Source organism: Lotus japonicus, chromosome 3, assembly GCF_012489685.1.
Source record: "Lotus japonicus ecotype B-129 chromosome 3, LjGifu_v1.2".
Classification (NCBI taxonomy): domain Eukaryota; kingdom Viridiplantae; phylum Streptophyta; class Magnoliopsida; order Fabales; family Fabaceae; genus Lotus; species Lotus japonicus.
In genome coordinates, this window is record NC_080043.1 from 73,930,525 (window position 1) to 73,946,794 (window position 16,270).

Sequence of the window (16,270 nt, forward strand, 5' to 3'; positions counted from 1 at the left end):
CTTTAAAAAACACTTTTTTTATCCTACTTTATAATTTTGCTTACAAAAATAAATTTTTCCAAACGAACAAATAAAGTTTCTTATCCCTTTATGGTGCCACCAATTGACTGCCGCTCTCATGGGGATCGTCGTGTTCTCGATCGTCCCACCAATTTAGTTTCTTCGTTAGTTCATCCCCTCCTTTGGATCACCAGAAAGATGAGATTTTGAGCTTAATGGAGAGTGCAAATTTTTCGGGGCGATGCAAATCTGATGGAAAACCTTGAGACCTGAAGGGAAAAACTTTAGCAAAGGTTGGCGGGGAGATCTCTCCAGCATTAATGGACAATGAAGCTCTGATGACGTTGATCGGGGAGGGAGACAAGGGGGCAAGGAAGCGAATGGGAAGAGTGGGGAAGAAGGTTTTGTCAGTTTACATGTTTATCATCCATTTAATTTTAACCATCCCATTAAGAAATGTTCCAAGATCCCCAGATCGATCAAATGATGTTTAATCATGGTGCACTGGTGAACCAAAATATTAATGGTCAAACCTAGTCTTACCCTACTATTATTATGATTTGTTTAAAGTTTTTTTTTTGAAAGGGTACTATTGACAAATTTAGTGGTGGAGCGTTTTTCTATTACTTTTGGGTTTACGTTTGTTTATTTTCCCTCCCTTGACCTCCAAATGATAATTTGGGACGGTATCTACAACTAGAATTGTAGTTGTTTGAGTATTGATTATTTTGTGAATTTTCCAAAGCTTTCACTTCTTCATTCGAATTCATGTTGGGACATTATCCATTAGGATGCAAACCACCCTACATATCACACTTGAGATTAAGTTCAACATATTTCACTTAAAAATAAATTATCTTCTTATACATATATAAATGACATTTGCTGTGACAAAAAAATATTTTGTGCTAGCTAGCAAGGCATCAAATGTTTCCACTCAATATACTTCTCTTTGGTTCCACCTATCATTCATAGAGGTCATTGAATTTCCAGTTACTCTTAATGAGCTCAAGTGCTTCACCATGTGTCATAGAAATGAATATGCTCCATTTGTTGCATACAAGTTATCTTTTGTAGATGGTGTCAATCCATACTTAGTGGTTACATACTAAAGAATGATGACACATAATGCTCCATTAATAAATACCAGTTCTTGATCATTAATTTCTTAACCTTTATTTTCTAATTAAATCAAATTTATTTCAAACATATAGTAGCACTCTTCAGTAGTTCACTGATCAGTAGTGAATAAAAAAACTGTGAACAATTCACCATCGGCTTTCAAACATTGGATTGGACATAAATAGTGTGTGAACTTAGAAATATACAACTGTAAGACCATGGTCATAAATCATGCTTACACTTGCACACAAAGTTAACAGAATTTTTTTTTTGAATCAGATTTAGGTTGTGAGAAAGGACTGCCTGGACTGCATTAATATTGCTTAGAATCAAATCAGGGCAAATTAAGTGACGGGAATAAGAGGAAAGAAAAGCTGTCATAGCAAATACACTGATTAATTAATCAAGAAATATTTAATGGGGCCATGTGGGACTTTTTGTAGGTCTTGTCTGGTTGCAAAAACAAAGAGGGTCAAAAATAACAATTTGTAGGAATTATTTAATTTTCTTCACAAAGTTAAGAAGTGGGTAGTGGGAGATATCTGTCCAAATCATGAATCAAATTATAGACAAGGCAAAGAGTTAGGCCAATATTGTCCAACCAAGCCAATGACCTAAACAATGGATTCTAAACCCTATAGTTACTAAATATTTCTGAATAAGTAAATTGATAGGGTGGTTGATACCGATCATGTGAGAATACAATTAATTTTATTCACAACCCAAATCCAACCCCACACCATGCTTTGAGAGAGAGAGAAATAAAAGAGAAAGAAAATAAATATATAAATATGATTAGTTATGTGATATAAAAAATAAAAATATAATATAATTAAAAAATCAATGAAAATATGATAAAATTGGATCTTCTCCTTCCAAGCAGAAAAATTGCCAAATGGTAATCTGAACTGTTTAATACTATAAAAGTAACGACAAAAAATTACAACAAAAAGCTATTGAAAAAATATAATTGCTGATGATCATGTTGAAATAGGCTAGTAGACTAAAATTCATGTAAATTTCACTTCAGATTTACTGAGACTCCTTCAATCAATCAATTAAAAAGTGTTGAAAATAAGTGTTAAAGTAAGTATTGTCAACATACTCATAGACCATGACCCATATTTCTGCAGCAATATGCTTCTTATGTAATAAAATTAAGAGATTAATTTCAATGCACTCATAATGTAAATAAGTTTTACATAATCATGCAATCATATCTCTCTATTTTGTTAGTTTATAATTAATTAATTTTAAATTTAATAATATTTAAAATAGAAAATGGAAGGATATGATTGAATGACTGTTTAAAACTTTTTACTCCGTCAGTGCATATAAATTAATTTCTAAATTTAATATGAAGAAAAATATTTTTAACTTGTGAACAATGTTTTTTTTTAGTATATCGGAAAGATAAATTGCTTCCTCCAATAATTGATCTATGGACCTCTCACCCCAACCCATATGTTCCCTAACTCTTATTTAAAGCGATGGAAGCCACTATAGGCCAACTAGGCACATGCCTAAGGCCTCAAATTTTCTTTTACTACCTATAGGCCCCAATTTTTTTTAACAATAATTAAAAGAAAATGTAGAAAATTACTCTAGGAAAAAATAGTCTTATCACTTATTTACAAATTTATAGGAATAATAAATTTGTATTGACTTAAGAATCCACACAAAAAATTTATAGAGCTAAAATTTCACGAAAAAAGTAAAATTGATAGAAGGCCTCATTTTAATGAAAATATTAGTAATGAAATCACACATTCATCTGAAGAATCTTTTCGCATTGAGTATTTTTTTTTATACATATTAGACAATCAGTTAATTCTATTGAGACACAATAAAAACATATTAGATTCTCTTCCAAATGCAAATATTGTCTATAGAATTTTATTGACAATCCCTATAACGGTCGCTATTGTTGAAAAAAGTTTTTCAAAATTAAAATTGCTTAAATTATATCTAAGGTCAATACCGTTACAAAATAAATGAATGTGTTAGCTATTTTATTTATTGAAAACGAAATGTTAGAATTGTTTGATTATAAAATTTTGAGAAATGATTTTCAACTTCAAAATCTAGAAGATTAATATAAAATGTATATTAAGTATCTTTATTCTTTAAGCCCTTAAATAATTTTCGTCTTAGACCCTCGAATGTCTATACACCACCATGTTCTTATCACTTGAGCTATGATTCGGAGACATACAGACAAAGCCACTAAATTAAAATAGGATAATGATAGAGTGCACGAGGATGTAAGCACGATGGGAGCACGAGGCAGTTTCTGGCGGTTTTAAACCGCCACAAATGTGTAACGCTTGCGGTTTTTTCTGGCACTACAAACCAGTGGCGGTTTATAACTGTAAACCGTCACTGACTACTACTCGTGCACTCTCGTGCTAAATCCTGTCGTGCTATATAGCACTGCTCATTAAAATAGCTGTAAATGTAAACGCGTGTGAATGCCCCTCATGCATCTAGAGAAATGAACAGCAGTTAGCACGAGCACATAGTTAAAATTGGAAGCTTCAAGTAAAGGCAGTGATATACACATGTGCAAAATGTGACAAATATGTCATGCTATGAGAACCTGCAATAAAGGCTTGGAACTAGCACATACCATGGGGGTTCAACCCCCTAGCTTCTATGACATTTGTATTTCTGTTGAACTTAATATTAATTTAATTTTTTTTAAATGAACATTAATTTAATTAAGATAAAGTTAATATGTCAAGATTTTGTTTTTCTAACTTATATATACTATTAAAATTAATGTAATAAATTCTAATATTTTTTGTTAGTATTAATGTGAAATCACTTTTTTTTATGGTGAAATCACGTACGTTGGCATTAACTTTAACGCTAAAATAAATATGTTCATCGTCATAAATAATGCTACCATTAGGCAACCATTAGGCAATGAAGGGAAACATATTCTCCCAATTTTATTTTCTCTCAATTTTTTGTAGTGAAAATTTTTGACGGCTTTTAGCCGCCACAAATGCTACCAATGTTTTTTACGGCTATAACCACCACAAATGTTCACTGTAGAAAATTGAGAGAAAATAAAATTGTGAGGATCCCACCCACAATGAAGTTGTATTATCATATGAGCTGTTAGTTTTTCCATTACAGTGAAAACATTCACGCAACGTGTTCAACTGAGTTAGGTAGCCCCTCCTTTTGAGCCTCTCACCTTGATACAACATGCGAATTTATAATGGATCCTGGGACCACTGTTCTGCTATGAAGGTGTGAGAATAAAAAAGACAAAACTTGAGAATATGTGATGATATTAAAATTTTGCAAGTTAAAATAGAGAAAAAAAAAATTGTTTGGCACCCTGAATATAATGCACTCTTATAGGAGTAAAAATATGATAAAGTGGATTTCAAAAATAAAATGATAAAGTGATGTGGAAAGTGAGAGAATAATTTTAAAAGGTAAAGTAAGTTATCACAATCATTACTTAAAAAACTAACAGTTGTGATTGTAATAATATAATTACATATATGTAATAACCTATGGTGTTTCTTTAAATCTGAACTATTTATTTTTCAATTTAACAGTTGTGTGTTAGTTACCTTATTATTTAAAGTGACCGACTCACTTTAGATGAGTCACATTTGGAAATTTTATTTAAAAAAAGAGAAATGAGAAAGAGAAAATAGTAAAAATGACATTGAAAAAAAAGGCTTAAATGAATCAAAGCTCTTAAACAAATTAGTATGTCAACACACACTTTTTTCTGGTGCTTCGGAAAATAAACAAACAAAACACGCATTTTGTTATTGGTTTTGTTTTTCATTACTAGGAAAAAAAAAGAGATACAGAGGCAAAAATAAAGTGGATGCGAGTTAGAATTAGAGTTAGGGTGTCAAACTAAAATCAGAGTTGTAATTATTAATGCAGAATACAAGGAGAGGAGTGAATTTACTCATACATCCCATGACCATCTTAAATTTCTCCTTCATCAGTACCGGATTACCTTCAAGTTCATACCAGAATCACATTGCAACTTTTTCCACCTACTCACATGCAATGGCCTAAAAAAGTAGCAAGTATTTGCAAAGTATTTGCACAGTATTTTTTTACCAATAAAAACAAGCACGTTTTCACGCCTGTGTTGCTTTCGGGAGATTCGACCCCATTTTCCTTTAAAAGCAACATTTGTACTGACTACTGACAAAGGTGAAAGTAGATCAGTGAAATTTAGCTTAGTTAGGCAGTTATGTACTATGTCTATATGCATATAGAGCACACATAGAAATCCATAATATTCGTAACATCTAATTAATAGCATCATTATATAAATTCTATTAGAACTCACTTAACTTCTATAACAGCTCCTAAATTTGCATAAATCTTGATACACGAAAAGTGCTGTAAAATGAATAGCAAAACATGTTTTATTTTTCTTGTCGCATAGTGTTTTGGGAGATAATGCAGTGTTCTTAGAATTTGGGAGTGATATAACTTACCCAAAAAAACTAGTTTAGATATGAGGATTGACTTCTTATATATAAATATCTAATCAATGTGAGACTTATTATCACACTTCCTCACTAACAAAGCGGAAGTTTCTTGATTGATTGCAGAGAAAACTGAGAATGTATTGAATGAATGTAAAATCTACTGTTATTACAAGCTTTATACTAAGAGAGTTGTTAAGCAAACTCTAACTAACCGGTTAACAACTTAACCAGATATCTAACAAACTTAACTAACCATAGTAGAGCTAACCATGGTTAACTACCTAAGGTGGTAAGCTAACACTATCTTATTCAACAGCCCCCCTCAAACTGGAGAATGGATGTTATGCATCCCCAGTTTGGAGTAGATACTATGGAATGGGGCAAGGGTCAAAGGTTTTGTAAGAATGTCAGCAATTTGCAAAGAGGAAGACACTGGTAGAAGATGAATGAGTCCTTGTTGAAGCTTCTCACGGACTATGCGACAGTCGAGCTCAATATGCTTGGTCCTTTCGTGATAACTTGGGTTGTGAGCAATGTGCATAGCTGACTGATTATCACAATACATTGATACAGGAGTAGAATGAGAAACTTCTAGATCACGAAGAAGGTAATTGAGCCATTGTATCTCACACACTGTTGCTGCCATGGCCCGATATTCTGCTTCACAAGACGAACGAGATGTGGTTGTCTGCTTCTTTGACTTCCATGAAATCAGTGCACTACCAAGAAACACACAATAGCCAGTGATAGACTTTCGTGTATCCACACAACCAGCCCAATCAGAGTCACTAAATGCAGTTAAGGTAGTGGAAGATGTAGCTGGATAGAAAAGACCACAACCTGGAGTACCTTTGAGGTATCTCAGTACTCTGTGAGCTGCTGCCTCATGAAGGTCTGTAGGAGAAGATAAAAACTGACTGAGTTGATTAACAACAAAGGCTATGTCAGGCCTTGTAGTTGTGAGATAAAGTAACCTGCCAATGAGCCTTCTATAAGAGCCAATGTCATCAAGTGGTTTTCCTGTAGATACTCCAAGCTTATGAGAGTGATCCATTGGAGTAGAAGCAGGTTTGCAACCCAGCAAACCAGAATCTGAAATGAGTTCCAAAGTGTACTTTCTCTGATTTAGAACAATCCCAGCAGTAGATCTGGCAATCTCCAATCCTAAGAAGAACTTGGCTTCTCCTATATCTTTGATCCTAAACTGAGCATGAAGTGATTGTTTCACTGACACAATCTCAGTCATATCATTGCCTGTCAATAGGACATCATCCACATATAGAAGAAGAGCTGTGAATGAAGATGAAGTCTTCTTAACAAAGAGTGTATGATCTACTGCACTTTGCTGGAATCCCAGCTTGTTCTTCGTCATCAGACTCATCTTCATTGCACGAGCCCAGTTGTGGTAGTTTCCATCTGAAAGTGGAGGAGAAACCAGAACGGTAGAAGGGCTCTCGTTGGGATGGATGTAGAGAGCGTGTGAGGCGGTTTGTGCATCTTGCATAGAGAACGGGTACGGCGTCGCGATCGCCGCCATGGGAGCGCGCAGCAGAGCTCTCTCTAAGAGAGCTCTGATACCATAACAAAGCGGAAGTTTCTTGATTGATTGCAGAGAAAACTGAGAATGTATTGAATGAATGTAAAATCTACTGTTATTACAAGCTTTATACTAAGAGAGTTGTTAAGCAAACTCTAACTAACCGGTTAACAACTTAACCAGATATCTAACAAACTAAACTAACCATAGTAGAGAACCATTGTCTGCTTGCTTGCTTGAGTCCATACAGAGATTTCTGGAGCAAACACACTTGATTAGGCTTAGAACAGGACAACCCTTGTGGAAGTGACATATAGATTTCCTCATCTAAAGTGGCATGAAGGAATGCATTATCTACATCCAATTGATGTAAGAACCAGTTCTGAGAAGAAGCCAATGCTACAAGCACTCTGAGTGTAGTCATTTTTGCTACTGGTGAAAAGGTGTCCATGAAATCGATCCCTTCAATCTGGGTATAGCCTTTGACCACCAACCGAGCTTTATACCTCTCTATTGAACCATCTTGCTTGTGCTTGATTTTGTAAACCCATTTGCATCCAATGGGAACCTTGTCATGAGGTTTGTCTACCAAAATCCATGTGTTATTTCTCTCTAGTGCTTCCAGCTCTTGATCCATGGCTTTTCGCCAGCATTCGTGTTTAACAGCCTCAAAGTAATGTGTAGGTTCAACAGCAGTAGTAATGTTCATAACAAAGGTTTGATAATTTGAACCCAAATGCTCATAAGAAATAACACTAGAGAGGATAAGGATTACCCTTGCTTGTAGTGTATGGCACAGCAGTAGAGACAGCCAAATTGCAATGGTAGTCCTGGAGATAAGAAGGTGGTTTCCTGGTTCGATGTGATGTTTGCTGGATAACACCTTGTGCTGGAGCCAAACTAGCTGGCACTGGTTGTACTATAGGTGTCTCGGGTGAAACAATGGGTGAATAATCAAATGGCTCTTTTGATGAAAAATTAGGTAAAGGCAAAGTACTATCAGTGGTACTCTCAAGAGAAGATGATGCTGATATTTTGTATGGAAATACATTTTCATGAAAGACAACATTCCTAGAAACTGAGATGGCTCTAGTTCCTAGATCATAGACCACATACCCTTTGGTACCCGCTTTATATCCAAGAAAGATACACTTTTTAGCTCTAGGATCAAACTTAGTCCTATGACTTGTAAGTGTGGAGACAAAACAAAGGGATCCAAAGACTTTGAGATGGGACAAGTCAGGTAGCTCTTGGTACAAAAGTTGGTAAGGGCACTTATGTCCCAACACTGGTGTAGGCAACCTGTTTATTAAAAACACAGCATGTGCTATAGCATAGGTCCAGAAAGAAGTAGGTAGGCTGGCTTGGAAAAGTAAAGCACGAGCCACATTCAGGATATGTTGGTGTTTCCTCTCAACAATAGAATTTTGTTGAGGGGTTTCCACACAATTAGTTTGATGTGTGATTCCTTTTGAAGCATAAAACTGAGGAATATCAAATTCTTTACCATTGTCACTTCTTATGGTTTTAATGGTAGTGGCAAACTGATTTTCTACTAGAACACAAAAATCTTGAATAAGGGGTCTCACCTCTGCTTTGGATTTAAGCAGATAAACCCAAGTATGTCTAGTAAAATCATCAACTATTGTGAGAAAGTAAGAAAAACCATTAAGTGAAACAGTAGACACAGGACCCCAAATATCAGCATGAACCAATTGAAAAATAGCTGAAGAACAAGAATTACTCAAAGGAAAACTCAATTTTCTTTGCTTTGCAAGAGGACAAATGTCACAAACTTGCTCTTTATTACACTCAATGTAAGGAAATAGGTCTCTAATGGACTGCCCTTTTACAAAAGATGGATGGCCTAGCCTAAAATGCCAAAGGTTATGCATACTAGGTATGAAATTACAAGCTAAGTTTGTATTATCAACAATAGATTCCGGAACTGAAACAGAGTTACAAATGGCTTTGGTAGAAGACCTGGGATTTCCTTTCATGAGTAGATATAGGCCTTTGACTGCTCTAGCTGTGCCAATCCTCTTGTAAGCAATGGAATCCTGTATAATACAATCATCATCTTCAAAAGTCAGTTTATACTTCAGGCATTTAACTAACTTATGAACAGAAATGAGATTGAATTCAAAGCTAGGTAAATACAACACATTGTGTAGCTCAAAGAAAGGTGTAATTTTTATAGTCCCTTTGATGGTGGCAGGAACAATGACACGATTTGGCAGAGAAACTTTCACAGGGGGAACATGTCTGTATGAACTGAAAGCTTCAAGCTTGTTGCAAATATGATCTGTGGCTCCAGTGTCCAAGACCCAGATAGGATTGAGAAAATTACCATTATGAGTTGGAATTACTTGTGTGCATGAATTCACACTTGCTGTTCTTGACTCCTTCTGATCTTGTGTTGGTAGCAAAGCAAGCAAATTCTGATACTGGTCTGCAGTGAACCCAAAACGAGTATTTCCAGCATCCTTGCCCTCTTGATCATCATCATCTTGATGATCTCCATCTGTCTGAACCAGATTGGCTGATTTGCTGGCATACTTTGGATTCTTGAACTTGAAACCCGGAGGAAATCCATGCTTCTTGTAGCATTCCTCAACTGTGTGACCCATCTTGCCACAGTAGGAACATTTCTTGGAGTTATACTTGCTCCCTCCATAACCAGAAGATTGACCACAAGATTGGCCTTGACCCTGTACCCCCCTGGAATCGTTACCACCATGTTCTCTTGAGGCTAACAGAGCCTTCGAGCCAGAAACATTTTCAGACGAAAATTGTCGCTCTTGTTGAGCTATCATAGCAAAAACCCTATTCACATTAGGCAAATTATCTAGAAGCATCAATTGGGAACGAACACCCGAAAATTGATCATTCAACCCTCGAAGGAACCTCACCACTTGATTCTTGTTCCTTTCTTCAGCAATTTTCGTGATCGCACCACACGCACAAACAGGGTTACAGGTACAAATGGGTAGAGGATTGAGTATGTCTAATTCATCCCAAAGAGTCTTCATGCTTGTGTAAAACTTGGAAACAGAAGAATCACCTTGCTTTATGCTGAAGATTTCTTCTTGTAATTCTGAAATCCGAAATAGATCTGCTTGTGAAAATCGTTCTCTGAGTTCTTTCCACACATCTGCAGCTTTGTCACGCCATAGAATCGATTGGGCAATCTCCATGTTCATCGATTTGATGAGCCAGCTTAACACCATCATGTTGCAACGCTGCCAGTAGGGAAGAACGGGATGATCCTGCGGCGGTTCTCCGATCGTGCCGTCGACGAATCCCAGCTTGTTCTTCGTCATCAGACTCATCTTCATTGCACGAGCCCAGTTGTGGTAGTTTCCATCTGAAAGTGGAGGAGAAACCAGAACGGTAGAAGGGCTCTCGTTGGGATGGATGTAGAGAGCGTGTGAGGCGGTTTGTGCATCTTGCACAGAGAACGGGTACGGCGTCGCGATCGCCGCCATGGGAGCGCGCAGCAGAGCTCTCTCTAAGAGAGCTCTGATACCATAACAAAGCGGAAGTTTCTTGATTGATTGCAGAGAAAACTGAGAATGTATTGAATGAATGTAAAATCTACTGTTATTACAAGCTTTATACTAAGAGAGTTGTTAAGCAAACTCTAACTAACCGGTTAACAACTTAACCAGATATCTAACAAACTAAACTAACCATAGTAGAGCTAACCATGGTTAACTACCTAAGGTGGTAAGCTAACACTATCTTATTCAACACTCACATCTAGAGTTGCACATGTAGAACGTGTGAAAAAATGAACATATACAAATGCATTATATAAGTTATATAAGTACGGTATCCAATAAATGATCAAGGATAAACTATAATGCTATCTTAGAATTTGTTATTAGCCTAACGATTCAAAACTTATTAACCTGTTCATAATGCACTAGAAAAAGCTCAGTTCATAATTTTTTTTTGCTGTAGATGTAAAATTCTGGAATCATATGCCTTTAACCCAGAAAGGATAGAATAGTCCTGCTATGTGTACTCATACTATGGCAAGCATTAAATTGATGACAACCACTTCATATGATCATATGAGTGTTGCTGATTTTGTGCATGTAGAGCTGGGACATGATGTGTGGTACATATTCAAAGTTAGAGAATGGTTTCATTGTTGAACTTTTCATAAGATCTGTATAAATTGTAACTTTTTGCCAGTCTGGTATAAGAATCACGGCTGCTACCACAATGTAATTGACAGTCACTTCCAACTGAGGTATCAGAAAAGGACAGCCGCAAAGGTGCCAACCAATATATTTGCTTACTTGGAGTCAAGCACACTATGCAACAATGTTTATGCACATTTTACTGCTTAGATCTACAGTCTCTGTATTTATGACTTATCTTCCTTGATTAACTTACTTGGAGTACTACCTAATTACCACATTACAAATAAATTTAAATTTAAATCTGATTTTGATGGTAAGATGTGATTGAAAATCTTTGGATTATGACCTCATTCCTCTAAGTACTCCAGGCTAGAGTGGTGCGTGCATCTACTGTTTGTTTATCGATTAATTGTAAGAGTCTTAGCCCCTAGAGGCGGTGGAACCTCTAAGAAGGATGCACCACACGCCTTGAGGTGCAAACAACTATAGAATTCTTTACAAACAAATTAAGTAAGCGGGTAAAACATGTTAAAAGTAGTTAAATTGATCTTTGTATTTATATAATATGCAGTGATAGTTGAACTTGAAGTTATAAAATGGATTGTGATGTCACTATTAAAGAGCCAAGCATCTCATAATTTGAAAATTATATCCCAACTTTGTGTTTTCCTTTTGTTTTTGACCATGTAATTGTCACCAATCACCATTGCTCTAATTTGAATTATTACTGTTATAAGCATTTGAAGGCTATCAACACCAGAACTAGTGAAATGGTTGGGTCCTTCGTTTTACTACCCTTTCTATGTGGAAATCCTACCAAACCAAAAAATTACGTGTGCCCTTGAGTGGAAGTAGCCTTAAATTGCTCCATCATCACCCCATGCTTTATAACTTGGCATCATGTCCACATTCGTTGTCACAAATCCCACACACTCTCAACCCTTTACTCACTCTATCTCTCACACCTTTTGGTAAGATAAGATAGTTGTGACCAACATGGCGAAATCAAAGAAATTCAGAGGTGTCAGGCAACGCCATTGGGGCTCATGGGTTTCTGAGATTCGCCACCCATTATTGTACTCTCATCAAACTCAACTGATCACTAATCACTATATAGCTTTTCATTTATTTGTTTGTTTCACTTCCCCCAAAAAATTAACAAAGTTGCAATTTTTTTATTCATTGATCTTTATAGATGTTACTTGAGATCTGATTAGTATCTCAATTAACTAGTTAGTTTTGATGAGATTATTAGGCCACATGAAAAATGTGCATTGAAACAATTATTAAGTGGCATAATGACATTGCTATCATGAAATACTAAGATTCATCGATCATTCATTGTCGCTTCAATCACAAAAGGAAATGTGCATTGTGAAAGTTTATATAGCATGTTTTGAATAAGTTTTTATTTCCTTTGAATCAATTAAGTCTATATATATAGCATGTTTAATTTCAATTACTTTTGATTTGGGGTGTTTGAATAGGAAAAGGAGGGTGTGGCTTGGAACATTTGAGACTGCAGAAGAAGCAGCAAGAGCATATGATGAAGCAGCCATTTTGATGAGTGGAAGGAATGCCAAGACAAACTTCCCTGTTGCTGATAAACCAATGGGAAATCACAGCTCTACTTCCTCTTCCACAACATTATCTGCAGTTCTGAGTGCAAAGCTCAGAAAATGCTGCAAGTCCCCTTCACCTTCCCTCACTTGCCTGAGGCTTGACACTGAGAATTCCCACATTGGGGTGTGGCAGAAGCGAGCAGGGCCTCGTTCTGATTCAAATTGGATCATGATGGTGGAGTTGGAAAGGAAGAAGAATGAAGGATCAACTTCTGATTCCAAATTGCCTGATCTTGTTGATGGATCTGATAAGGTGAAGCCAGAGGAGGGTAATGCCTTGGATGAGGAGCAAAGGATTGCTCTGCAGATGATAGAGGAGCTTCTGAACAGAAATTAAGCTCAATGTGCTTTCTTACTATTATTCTCACGTGGGGCTCTTTCAAGGAGTTTCAAGTCCCATGTTTTGTCATTTTCATCTTGTTTTCTTTGTTTGTTTGTCCCGCCTCAAAAAAAGTTTGAGATGAAAATCTTCTCTCACATCACTTGAATTTCAGTTAGAAAATATATGAAAATATTGGAAAGTAACATGTCGCAAGATACTTTAGTTAATCTAGGGTTATTTCAACAAAAGTATTTCATGACTTCTTATTTTTATACTTTCTGGAAAGCTCATGGTCAAAGAACGAGTTGAGTAACTATTACGCCACAACTCCTAATTGATGAGAAAATGAGTATTACATACCTTCATAATATTTAAGAATTTAGACTCAAAATTAATATACAATATAAGATACTACTCTATTTATTCTAAAACGTTTGTCGTTTAAAGTATGCACACCTATACGAGTTAATTAGTTATTAATTAAGTGATTGATGAGAATTATGATAAATAAAAATTAGAAATGGTAAGTAAACGATATGATATAAAAGGTGGTAACACTTATAGGAAATGGGTGAAAAACTAAAATGATAACCAGATATTATTTGTTAAATATCAAGATAACCATTATGAAGTTTGGGATCTAAGTCCTCTAAAGGTATCCGATAAGAGTCTAAAAATAGAATTTTTTATTTATAACTGCATTATTTAATGCATTTTTTGGTACATCAGAAAGATAAGTTACAATTTTTCAAAGTTAATTTATGAACTTCCCAATTCTCAATCTATATGATCACCAGCTATTAGTACTTGAGCTATCATTGCATTGATAACATAATATAACACTTTCTAAGAAAACCATTTCACTTTTAATTCCTTAACCATTCCATTTAAGGGCATTCTAATTGAGAAATATCTATGGATCAGGTCAGGAAATAAAAAATGTTTTTTTTTTTCAATTTATAGCTAAGCAACAACTATATTTTAATGCAAACAAATAGAATAATCAATATTTTATATAAATAGGAGGCTGTTCCGGTATGGAACCACAGACTAAAGGCTAACCAGTTTAGAGAGCAAACGAAAGTAACAAAGTGAGTAAAAATGCGTGAAATGATAGGTCCTCGCCGCTTGGGCGGTCCTTCTTTATTTATAGTTGGGTTTTGATCCGGTTGGATCATGGGTTACCCGGCCCATTTAATACATGATTCGGTCAGCCTAAGTAATGTACATATTGATCAGCCCATACCAGACCACAAGCCCTCAAGACACTAAGGCTTAGTATAAGACGAAAGTGTCTTTGATAAGCCCTCAGTAATTTACATCACATAAAATGTCAATAAAGGCGTATAAATTCAAATACTTATAAACCTTAACCAAACACCTAATGAACATCATCTTTGTGTGTTGAATCAAATTTGTCACATCCACTCAGCTGTCACTTCATATGCCCTTACCGTGGCAGATTTCGAAATCAATATTGCTTTACCTGCTTTAAAATCATCAAGTAGATCTCCTGCATATTTTTGGGAACTTGGAGCTACCATACTATTATATACTTAAAAATTCCACTATCATAATGATCAAAGCTGCAATTAATGTAATAAAGTACTTCCTCCGTCCCTAATTATAAGCTAACATTGAGACTTTTTTTGTGTCACTAAATATAAGCTAACCTTGCAAAAGTTAATATTTCTTTCCATATTCACCCTTGCATTTATTGGTAGTGGAGCACCACCATTAGTAGTACAATGATGAAAAAGTGTTATCATAAATAGGGGTAAACATAGAAAGTTGTACATTTTTTTTGAAAACCAATGCATCAATTAAGGCTTTCTTAATAAGTGTGATTTTTACAACTTTAGCTTATAATTAGGGACGGAGGGAGTACTATAAATGTTAAACGTAAAGTCATACCCCCTCCTGCAACCTGACTAGCCTCGAAACGTCACATCTCTTAGACTGTAATACCCCTTACCATTTTTCCTTTACCAAATCACACCCCTTCGAATTCAAAATTTTCAAACCAACGTGTCCCTTCGGTCCAAACGTCAGAGTTCATACCTCGAACCCAACCCACACGCGAGGACACGCGTCCCTTTACTCACCATTTAATTCACCCTTTCATCTCCCTTTCCCCTTTCTATATAAGATCCGAAATTCTTACCCTTCTCTCACACTCTCATTTTCACTTTTCTTACTCTTATCATCCTCTCTAATCAGCCAAAACGGTAGAAATTTTTCGTCGATTCCCACTGCATTCATCACCAAAATCCCAGAAGTCACTCAAACTTCTCTCCTTCACAGGTAAACTTCATCCTCCTTTCTTTTCTAATTTCTACATTTCTTATTTTGCTTTTGCAACTTTAGCCTCACATGAACAACTTACTCTACTAAACCCAGAAACTCAACACAATACTCTATCTTTCTACCCAGAAAATCAAAGTTTGGCATTTCCACCCAGAAATTCAAACTACTTTGTCTCTTCTTCTCACACTTTGAAACTCTTCCTTTCAGGAATCCTTTTGAAAATGACTATCAAACGTACTCGTAAGGAAGCTTCTGCCTCCTCCATTCCATCTGCTGCTGGTTCTCTATGGGTTTCTAGTAAAATTAAAAAACAATTCTCTAAGATTTGCACCCCAAAAGCCGTCATCGACTTAGTCACTAAATATAATTTTAGGAAAGATGGCCTTGATGCCCACCTAGACATAATTCCTTGCGCCCCTGATGAACCGTGTTGTTTTGGGAAAACGGATGGTCAAGGGCGAAACTTCACCTACCTATTCGAAAGTTTGTTCTCCGATCTAAAATATGAATTGTCATTCTCTGACTTTACCTGCTCGGTTCTAACCCTTTTGAACGTTGCCCCCACTCAACTCCATGGTAATGCCTGGGCTTACTTAAAAGCTTTTGAAGTCCTGTGTCAAACCTTACACATTCTACCTACCAGCAACAAATTTTTTTACTTCTTTGAAACATGTGGACGAAATGTGAAGGGCGAATATGTCTCACTCGCCACCGCTAGGGGT

The 16,270-nt window shown here is 35.9% G+C and overlaps 2 protein-coding genes across 2 annotated transcripts; one reads left to right on the forward strand and one right to left on the reverse strand.

The window, feature by feature from the left end:
* Positions 1-9,066: 9,066 nt before the first annotated feature.
* LOC130742592 (uncharacterized) lies at positions 9,067-10,840 on the reverse strand. Its single transcript, XM_057594689.1, has 2 exons — positions 9,494-10,840; positions 9,067-9,203 (listed from the first exon to the last, which is right to left on the reverse strand). The coding sequence occupies exons 1-2, from the start codon at positions 10,629-10,631 to the stop codon at positions 9,169-9,171; spliced, it is 1,173 nt and encodes a 390-aa protein (XP_057450672.1). The 5' UTR covers positions 10,632-10,840; the 3' UTR covers positions 9,067-9,168.
* A 1,345-nt stretch (positions 10,841-12,185) lies between these two features.
* LOC130742593 (ethylene-responsive transcription factor WIN1-like) lies at positions 12,186-13,444 on the forward strand. The gene is made up of 2 exons (XM_057594690.1): positions 12,186-12,373; positions 12,785-13,444. Exons 1-2 carry the CDS (start codon positions 12,294-12,296, stop codon positions 13,254-13,256), a joined length of 552 nt encoding a protein of 183 aa, XP_057450673.1. The 5' UTR covers positions 12,186-12,293; the 3' UTR covers positions 13,257-13,444.
* The last annotated feature ends 2,826 nt before the right edge of the window (positions 13,445-16,270 follow it).